Source organism: Orcinus orca, chromosome 20, assembly GCF_937001465.1.
Source record: "Orcinus orca chromosome 20, mOrcOrc1.1, whole genome shotgun sequence".
In the NCBI taxonomy this organism is placed as follows: domain Eukaryota; kingdom Metazoa; phylum Chordata; class Mammalia; order Artiodactyla; family Delphinidae; genus Orcinus; species Orcinus orca.
Window position 1 is genome coordinate 47,876,309 of NC_064578.1, and position 9,901 is coordinate 47,886,209.

At 54.9% G+C, this 9,901-nt stretch overlaps 1 protein-coding gene across 1 annotated transcript; it reads left to right on the top strand.

Annotated features, from left to right (window-relative positions):
• Positions 1 to 3,484: 3,484 nt before the first annotated feature.
• Positions 3,485 to 6,596, top strand: RABAC1 (Rab acceptor 1). The gene is made up of 5 exons (XM_004271224.2): positions 3,485 to 3,661; positions 3,954 to 4,166; positions 4,481 to 4,578; positions 6,162 to 6,263; positions 6,346 to 6,596. The coding sequence occupies exons 1-5, from the start codon at positions 3,606 to 3,608 to the stop codon at positions 6,432 to 6,434; spliced, it is 558 nt and encodes a 185-aa protein (XP_004271272.1). The 5' UTR covers positions 3,485 to 3,605; the 3' UTR covers positions 6,435 to 6,596.
• The last annotated feature ends 3,305 nt before the right edge of the window (positions 6,597 to 9,901 follow it).

Consider the following 9,901-nt stretch of genomic DNA (forward strand, 5'->3'; position numbering starts at 1 on the left):
TTACACTTTGGAAGCCTCTAGGAAGAGGAACGTTCTAGTGATATCCTCTGATGACACATGTGTGCCTCTCTGTTGGGTACATGCCTAGGAATGGAATTGCTGATTGGGGGATAGACAGTGTTTATCTTTAATAGAAATAGCCACGCCCTTTCCAAAGCTCTTGCGTCATCTGCATTCCAACAGTGTATCAAAGTTACAGTTGCTCCACATCCACGTCAGCACTTGCTTGTCAGTCTTTTGAATTTGAGCCCTTCTGGTTGGGCAGCTCTACCACTTCCCTCAAGGCAGCCTTTCTAACACAGCCCAGAGACTGGAGTGAGAGGAAAGCCTGGGGCTGGTCCCGGGCCTGCCTGCCTCCCAGCACAGGTGTCTGGGTGGTCGGGAGGCTGAGAGTCCACATGAGTGTGAGTGTGTGCACATGCCCACTGCACAAGACAATGCTGAGGAGTGCCTGAATCTGAGGGGCAAGGCAGTCAGGAGGCAGCGGCCATGTGTGCCAGAAACGCCTGTGATGCCCAGGGCAGAGCCCAGTCCGGTAAGGGTTACGTGAGCCTGGACCTCTCCTGGGGAGGCCAGAGAAACTATTCATCAGGTACAGGGTAAAAACACTCCCATAGACAGGTGGGCAATCTGAGGCCCAGAGAGGGCAGGGACTTCCTTGAGGTCACACAGCAGAAAAATAAACCAGGTTTCTGATTGTCTGTGCTAATGTCCTCCTACCCTCCCAGCTCCACTTCCTCCAGGGGTCCAAGAGGCAGGAAGGAGGCCTCAGGTGGAGGGACCACAGGGCCAGGGCCCATCTCTCATAATCTTTTCAGGCACCCCCTTATCTCCCACCATCCCCCTAATTCAGGGCCCACTTGCCATAGGTCCCTTCTCCCCCAGTCTCCCCTCATCCCCCTGTCTCACGGATCTTCCCATCTCTCACAGTATCTCCATCTTAGGGCCCCTTCTCCCACAATCTCTGTTTCAAGGGGCTCCTCCCCCACATTGCCCCTACACCAAGGCCCCTCAGAATCCCCTGATTCAAAGTTCCCGCCCTGCCCCACTCAGAGGGTTCCTCTCCAACAGTGTCCTTGCCTCTGGACTCCACCACCCATGGCCCATGCCTTTTGACACCTCCAGGACTTTGCCTGTTATGTCTTCTGCTCAGAGCACGTACTGGCGGGTTATGAGTGAAATCACTTTTATTCGTGTTCCTATGAGGAAACCCCAAAGCCCTCATAACAAAAGTCAAACCCCAATTTCCCCAGGTCGGCCCTGGAAGAAGGCAGCTGGACCTCTGCTTCCAACTCTCTGCTCCCCAAGATTCATCTTCCTCTTGGGGGCTCTTCTGGTTACCCCTGCTGCTCCCATCACTTTGAACTCAGGCGCTGCTACCCCATTAATGCTCTGGGCTAACTGTGGACTCACAGCCCACCCCCCCTTGATTTCCTGAAGCCCAGCTCGACCCAAGTGGGAAGCCTGAACAAGCTTCTACTAAAAGCCTGGGGCTGACAAAGAGGAAGTGAACGGTAACGAGCCAACCTGATCTTCAAAGTATGGCTCATTCGGTTTCAGCTTGGGACCCCCCTGCCACGCGCACACAGGTGGCCTCCCTCCTATTGCTACACCAGCCCCTTCGAGAGGGTCATCTTCCCCACCTTGTGGGGATGCCCTCCAGCAGGCCTCAAAGCCCAAACCCAAAAGGAATGTGATCCTTGGAAGACAAGAGTTGGAGTTAAGAGTCACCTGGATCTCCCAGGTGAGTATTCTCCTTCAGCTCCACCCAACCTTGGAAAATGAGGTCCTCAGTCTGTGTAAGGGAGCCCAGGCTTCCCAATACTTCCACACACATTTCTTGAGGCATGCTGGTGCTCCCTTCTTTCCCACAACTCACTCAGGGGCAGGGGCAAAGACTGAGAGAACTATGGCTGTGAGAGCTAGGGGAAAGAAAGGTCCATGTCTCAGATGCCAGCCACTCTTTGGGACATCCAAGGGGCCAGCAGCCCCTAGTAAGTTACTGCTAAGTTTGAGAAGACTGAACTCTAGAAATAATCATAACAGTCATGATAATGTAGTGGCAATAACATGGACTACCATTTATTGAGCAGTTATAAAATATCAAGACTCTTTCAAGCACTTTACATGGACCATTCAACCCCATCTCAACCCCATGAGTGTGGTACAATTACAGGGACGAACAAAATCGGACTACAGGTTGGATCTGTTTCTTTTACTTTAACCTTTGCTTCTCATTTGCTTTTGTTCACTAAAAGGATACTGTCTATAGGGAACCCTGCCCCTCTGCTTGAATGTTAAACCAAAGTGCCTTTGTTCAGGGAAACATCCTGACCCTGTCCACCTGTGAATGGCTGCAAGAAAGAAGAAATTAACACATCCCCTCCCTGAGGCTGTCCATTCCAGGAGATATCTGCAAGACTTAAGGCCTTTTTACTTCACTTCCTCACCTCCTCCCCTTCTCTGTTCTATAAAAGAAACTGGCATCCAGACCCCAGTCAGAGACACTAGTCCACCATCTTCTCAGTCTGCAGGCTTTCCAAATAAAGTCGCTATTCCTTGCCTCAACACCTCATCTCCAGATTTATTGGCCTGTCCTGCGGCGAGCAGAGCGAGCTTGGACTTGGTAACAGTACCACCAGGATCTTCACTGTCCAGTTGAGGACACCGAGGTTCAGGGAGGTGATGAGGTCAACACAGCCTGAATTTTGACCTCTGACCCCAGAATCCCAGCTCTTTTCGTTATAGCAACTCCGTCTTTTAAAAATTCTCACCCCTTCAATAAAACTAGAAGAAAATAAAATGATAAAATGAAAAAAAACTCAACCCTTTCCTTTCCCCCACTTCCCTCCGTCCTATCCAAAGCAGGGGCATCCCTAGGTCCCTAACCCTAACCCATTCATCCTTGGGAGCCCAAGGGTTGTGGGGGGAGCTTTGCCCCCTATCTTAGATGCACCCCCCTCCAGCAACCATGGCCCCATCACTAGCCTCTTGAAGAAGGAAGAAATAGATTCCCACAAATTCTCTACAGTCTCGCTATTCAAAATGTGGGCCATGGACCAGAAGCATCAACATCACCTAGAAACTTGTTAGAAATGCAAATGAATGGTCTCACCCTAGATCTGCTGAGTCAGAACATCTGCGTGTTTTAGCAAGTGTTTTCTTTTATACCTTCTAGAGTCAGAATGACAGCTCTACACGGCCTCCATCGTACCCTGCACGGGGGAGTACACAACGTTTTCTGCCTTTAGAGCTCCGGCTTCTGACTTTAGAGCTCGCGTACCGCCCTGACTCCTGACAACCCACCTTTTCCGACTCCACGCGTCCTGCTTCTGAAACTACAACTCCCACAATGCCCAGAGGCGTCACTTTACGCGACTACATCTCCCAAGGTGTTTCGCGAGCCACACCACCATCATGGCGCCCACTCTCTCCGACATCATCGGGACTACAACTCCCACAATGCTCGGCGGCAAAAACTACCGCCCCCAGACCGGCGCCACGTCCGCTCCCGCTCCGCTGGGTGAGGCCAGGCTCGGGCGGGTCCCGCGGAGTGTGCAGGGCCCTGGGTTCGTTATAGCGGTTCTTTCCCTCATAGCACAGACATGGCGGCCGAGAAGGACCAGCAGAAGGATGCCGAGGTGGAAGGGCTGAGCGCCACGTGAGCAAGCTGGATCTAACCCCCCTGACCGAGACCCGGGAGTCCTGGTCCCCCGCCCCTTCCTCCCTGGGGTCCTAGGAATCCGGGCCTCCAGACACATGAGTCTGGGCCCCTGGAGTCCTCTTCGAGGACTCTGGAGTCTGGGTCCTCAGCCCCTTTCTCCCCGGGGATCCAGGAGTCTGTGACCATATCTTCCCCAGAACCGCGGAGTCCGGCCCCCCTCGGTCCTCTTCTTGCTCGAGAGTCCGGGTTCCATCCCGGTCTATCGCTGACCTGGCCCCGCACCCACCAGGACCCTGCTGCCGAAACTGATTCCGTCCGGCGCGGGCCGTGAGTGGCTGGAGCGGCGCCGTGCTACCATCCGGCCCTGGGGCTCCTTCGTGGACCAGCGGCGCTTCTCGCGGCCCCGCAACGTGGGCGAGCTGTGCCAGCGCCTCGTACGCAACGTGGAGTACTACCAGAGCAACTATGTGTTCGTGTTCCTGGGCCTCATCCTGTACTGTGTGTGAGTGCCTCTCCGGCCCAGCCCCGCGCCCACCATGCTGCCCGGCCCGCACTGGCCGGCCCCGCCCTCAGCATTCGGCCCCTCCTGTCACTGGCCAGGCCCCATCCCCGTGGGGTAGTTCTGCCGGACCTTTTGACCGAAGGGCCAGGTCCCTACTCCCGCATCAGCCTGGCCAGGATTCAGTGTGACCAAATGTGACCTAGACTTCCCCAGCCCCAAGGGCGTAGCCTGTCATCCGCCAGTGTAGAAGGTCAGGACCTCCGTGTCGGGCCCAGTCCCAGCTGCCTGACGCATGCCTCCCTGCCCTCTTCCAGGGCGACATCCCCCATGCTGCTGGTGGCTCTGGCTGTCTTCTTTGGCGCCTGTTACATCCTCTATCTGCGCACGTTGCAGTCCAAGTTTGTGCTGATGGGTGAGAAATCCCCTGCCCTCCTCAAATCCTGGTCTCTTGGAATGCAAGCCTTTGACTCCAAACCTAAGTCCTTGTGAACCCAAGTCTGCCCAAGCCTAGATCTACACTAGATCCCCCAAACTCAATCCCTTAAAGTCTCAGACACACCGGATGCTTCCACCCACTCTCAGCCCCCCAAGTTGCTATTCCCCAAGCCCAGAAGATATCCCAGAACCCACCTCCACCTGCTCCTGTCCCTTAAACCTCCTTCCCTCTCCCTCCTCCCTTACCTCCTGCCAAAGGCATCAGCTGCAGGTACCCACATTGGACACCAGGTGGCGACCTTACACTGGCCTATAGCTGGGCTCCCCTTTCCTGCTTCCTGGGGTGGAAGTGGAAAAATCTTGGGACTTCTCAGAGAGGGAAGCTGAGGCCTGTGGCTCATGTGGTCCCAGACTGGCACCAAGCGCCACTGAGAAGAAAGAGGGGCCTGAGTTCCCAAGTAGGGGAAGCTCAAGGTTTGGAGGGGGTATAAGGGGGAATTGGGATCAGACAAACAGGTAGAGCTAAGACAGAATCCTTCAGAAGCCTGCCAGTTTTGTACATGACAAAGATGGGCTGGGTGGAGGGGCATGTCGGGCAAGCCCAGGGCATGGAGGGAGCGCCTGGGGCATAGACATGACGTGGCTTCAGCCACTGCTGCCATCCCTTGTAAAAAATGACGAAGAACAATGATCCACGGGTTTCCATCCGAGGATACAGAGGACTGACTGTATTGTTTTGTGAAATCATCCAGGGACTTCCCTGGCGGTCCAGTAGTTAAGACTCCAAGCTTCCAATGCAGGGGGCCCAGGTTCCGTCCCTCGTCAGGGAACTAAGATCCCGCATGCCGCACAACACGGCCCCCCACAAAAAAAAACAAAAGAAAGAAAAATCATCCAGTTTCTCGGTCAGCCACAAATCAAATCAAATTCTTGTGGAATAATATGCAGACTCAAAAGATACATCCACGGCCGGGGCTTCCCTGGTGGCGCAGCGGTTGAGAGTCTGCCTGCCGACGCAGGGGACACGGGTTCGTGCCCCGGTCCAGGAAGATCCCACATGCCACGGAGCGGCTGGGCCCGTGAGCCATGGCCGCTGAGCCTGTCCGTCCGGAGCCTGTGCTCCGCAACGGGAGAGGCCACAACAGTGAGAGGCCCGCGTAATGCAAAAAAAACAAAAAAAATACATCCACGGGTCAGACTTGGCCCTTGGGCCACCAGCTGGAGACTCTAGGTCTACGGGAGTGCAGGTTGGAGCAGGAGAGCTGTAGTCTCGGGAAAGGGAGGCTGGGAGCTTCCTAGTAGGAGTGGGGTTGGAGGGTGGCGAGGGGGCTGAGGAAGGCCCCTTGTATTCCCACGGACAGTGGGTGGGGACGTTGGAGACATGGGTGGGGCCTGTGGACTTGGAGGGCCTTGGCACTAGGAGTTTAGATCCTGAGGCTCCCGGACAATCTGGTGTCTTGTGACACCAGATTGGTGGTGGTGGGGGGGGCGGGTATCAGGGGTTACTCTGGGAGAGGGCACGAGTATCAGAACAGCTGCCCCAATGCCGTCTGCCCCCAGGCCGAGAGGTGAGCCCAGCCCATCAGTATGCTCTGGCTGGGACCGTCTCCTTTCCCTTCTTCTGGCTGGCTGGCGCAGGCTCCGCCGTCTTCTGGGTCCTGGGTGAGTACAGGGTCTGGGTAGCGCTGTGGGCAGTGGGGGCCAGGTGAGGCAGCCAGGCCCTGACCTGCCCGTCTTCCTGCAGGAGCCACCCTCGTGGTCATCGGCTCCCACGCCGCCTTCCATCAGGTGGAGGCCGTGGACGGCGTGGAGCTGCAAATGGAACCTGTGTGAGGCGGCTTCAAGGACCTGCCAGCCTCCCGGGCCAGCTGCCCTGTCCCCGTTCACCCCCGTCCCGCTCGGCTCTGCAGGTCTGGCCAAAGGCCCCCTTCCCATTACAAGCCCGGGGAGGGACTCCAACTTTGGAAATAAAACTGTTAACAGTTGTTCAGCTAATATTCTCCCAGGGTCTTCTGGGGGTCTGTGCCGGGTGATGCTGGGATCCTGCAGAGGCCAAGAAGGTGGGGAGCGAGTGGGCCACGGGCATGATGGGAGGAGGGTGGTGGACAATAAACAAGATGGATAACAGATATGATAGGACGGTCAGTGATGTCAAGTTCTAAGGAGGAGAAGAGTATGCAGGGGCCCCTGAGACGACCCCCATATTCGGTGATTTGCTAGGAGGACTCAGGACTCAGTATCTAAGTTGTACTCATAGATGTGATTTTTTTTTTAAGCTAATGAATTGCCACTTACTGGGGCTTTATTTTATTTTATTTTTAATTAATTTATTTTTGGCCACGTTGAGTCTTAGTTGCTGCGCGCGGGCTTTCTCTAGTTGCGGCGAGCGGGGGCTACTCTTCGTTGCGGTGCGCGGGCTTCTCATTGCGGTGGCTTCTCTTGTTGTGGAGCACGGGCTCTAGGCACGTGGGCTTCAGTAGTTGTGGCACGCGGGCTCAGTAGTTGTGGCTCTTGGGCTTAGTTGCTCTGCAGCATGTGGGATCTTCTCGGACCAGGGATCGAACCCCTGTCCCCTGCATTGGCAGACAGATTCTTAACCACTGCACCACCAGGGAAGTCCCCAGATGTGATTTATTATCATGAAAGACTATGAAGCAAAATCAGCAAAGGAAAAAGGCACATGGGGCGAAATCCAGAGGAAACCAGGCACAAGCCGCCCAGAGTCCTCTCCCAGTGGAGTCACCTGGATTGAGTGTAATACCCCCAGCAGTGAAATGTTGTCTTTGGGGAAGCTCATCAGAGACTTAGTACCCAGAAGGAAAGCAGTTGTTCAGAATAAACAACATCGTTTGCACAGACAGTTTAGACACGAGAGCCACTCTTTCAGGGAGTGGTGAAAACCGTGCTGAAACCCAGGTTCCCAGATACCAGCCAAGGGCCACTATGCAAGCAGGCCTCTCTAAGGACAGCAGTCTTGGGCCTACTCTGTTAACTCTTCCTCATAGAGAAAGTTCTGGAGATGAGTTATAGTTTAAAGAAGACCTCCCTGAGATGACGTTGAATGAAGACTTAAATTGAGTGAGGGAGCCGCCGCAGATCTTTTGGAGGAAGAATGTTCTGGACAGAGGAAGCAGCAGGTGCAAAGGCCCAGAGACAGCACTGTACCCGGAGGTTTGAGGAACAGCGAGGAGGCCGGTATGGCTGGAGCAGATGGGGGGGGGGAGCGGGGGGGGCTTTGGTTTTCCTGAGTGAGGTGAGAGTGACACAATTTGCTTTTCATTGTAACGTGAAGGCTGCTGTGTGGGACTGCTGACAAAAGAGAAATGCACGTGGTAGGGAAAGCACTTGGCAGGTGTGACAGCAAAGTGAGGTGACAGGTAGGGTCTGAAAAGCTGCTTCAGATGGGGCTGGTCTGGGAGCGCTCTCCAAGGAGGTGGCATTTCAGTGAGCTCTGAGGGAGGCGGAGCCAGCCACAGGAAGAGCTGTGGGCCGAGTGGCCTAAGCAGAGGTACAGCCAGTGCCCAGGCCTGGCAGTGCCTTCCCCTGGCCTCCCCAGCTTCATGTCTCCATCACCAGAACTCACCGGTTTATCGTTCATTCAGCAAGTGTTTATCGGGGGCCCACTGAGTGCTCAACATTGTTCTGGAATCCTGTCACATACGGTGGCCACCAGCCACATGTCGCTACTGAGTACTTGAAACATGGCTGGTCCAGATTGAGATGTGCTGTGAGGGTAAGATACCCACCAGATTTCAAAGACTTAGTAGGAAAAGGGTGTAAAATATCTCGTTAATAATTGTGTATATTGGTTATGTGTTGGAAGGATAATCTGTTGGATATGCCAGGGTAAATTATTATGTTCACCTTTTTCTTTTACTTTTTAAAATGTAATTCAGTAGAAAACACAGGGGACTTCCCTGGCAGTCCAGTGGTTAGGACTCTGCGCTTCCACGGCAGGGGCCACAGGTTTGATCCCTGGTCAGGGAACTAAGATCCCGCATGCCGCGCGGCATGGCCAGAAAAAAAAAAAAGAAAGAAAATACAACATTACATCTGTAGCTCATATCCTGTTTCTACTGGACACACTGGCTTAGATGCTGGGGAACCAGCAGTGCCACAAACAGACGTAGGCCCGCATTCATGAGCCAAGCAACAACCAGCAGGAAGCTCTCAGCAAAGCCAATGAAACAGATGAGGCTGGAGGGTAGCTGGGGAAGGAGGGACTCGCTTAGAGTGGAGGGGAAGGAGGGACTCGCTTAGAGTGGAGGGGAAGGAGGGACTCGCTTAGAGTGGAGGGGAAGGAGGGACTCGCTTAGAGTGGAGGGGCAGGGCCTTGCTGAGCAATGAGCAGAAGATTGCCCCTCAGAGGTCTGGGGGAAGAGTATTCCAGCCAGAGGGAACTGCAAGTGCAAAGGCCCTGAGGTAGGACCTGCCCAGTGACAAGGCAACACTGTGGCTGGGGTGAAGGGAGTGACATAGGAGATGACGGTGGGGAGGAAGTCGAAGACCAGATGAGGCAGGACCTGCAAGCCACGGGAGGGCTTTGGATTTTAGCTTAAGGTAATGTGGAACTGTGGAAGGCTGGCTTTTGAGCAGGGGAGGGACAGGGTCAGGTGTGAACGTTGGAAGTATCTCTCTGAGGGACTTCCCTGGCGGTCCAGTGATTGGGACTCCACGCTTCCACGGCAGGAGGCACAGGTTCAATCCCTCATGGGGGAACTAAGATCCTGCAAGCCGTGCCTCACGGGCTAAAAAAAAAAGAAGAAAAAGAAAATCCGTTCGGTGTCGTGTGGGGGATGGGCTGGAAGGAGTGAGACCAGGGAGGATGAGCCAGGTTGGGGAAGATGAGGCAGGGACGTGGAACGGAAAGGACGGACGGGAAGGCAGATTCAGGAAGATGAGGGTGGGCGCTTGGCGACTGACCTGCGTCGGAGCTGAGTGGGAGAGAGCAGGCAAGGGTGACCCCCGCACTTCCGGCAAAATGGGAACATTAGGGGGCTTGTGTGTCTGGAACCACTCTGTTCCCAGTCACCAGGGGCGCACTTCCAGTGGCTGCCACCAGAGGGCAGAAAAGGGCTTCCTCCAGACCTTCTCCAGGGAGGGAGCCAGGGATGGACTTGTCCTGGCCGAGGAGACCTGGGGTGCCTGAGGAGGAGAGTCTACTCAGAGGCCAGGGGCCCAATCCCAACTTGGGGGTGGCAGAGGGCATTTAGTTTGTTAATCCAGCTGCCAGTATTCCCAGGGGAGACTGCCCTTCGGGGTGGGTGGTCACTCCGTCCAGTTTCCACTGCAGGGCCTGG

Coding starts and splice junctions, on each gene's coding strand:
- RABAC1 (XM_004271224.2), top strand. CDS start 3,606: ATGGCGGCCGAGAAGGACCAGCAGAAGGATGCCGAGGTGGAAGGGCTG. Junction 4,167..4,480: donor GGCCTCATCCTGTACTGTGT/GTGAGTGCCTCT, acceptor GCCCTCTTCCAG/GGCGACATCCCCCATGCTGC. Junction 4,579..6,161: donor GTCCAAGTTTGTGCTGATGG/GTGAGAAATCCC, acceptor GTCTGCCCCCAG/GCCGAGAGGTGAGCCCAGCC.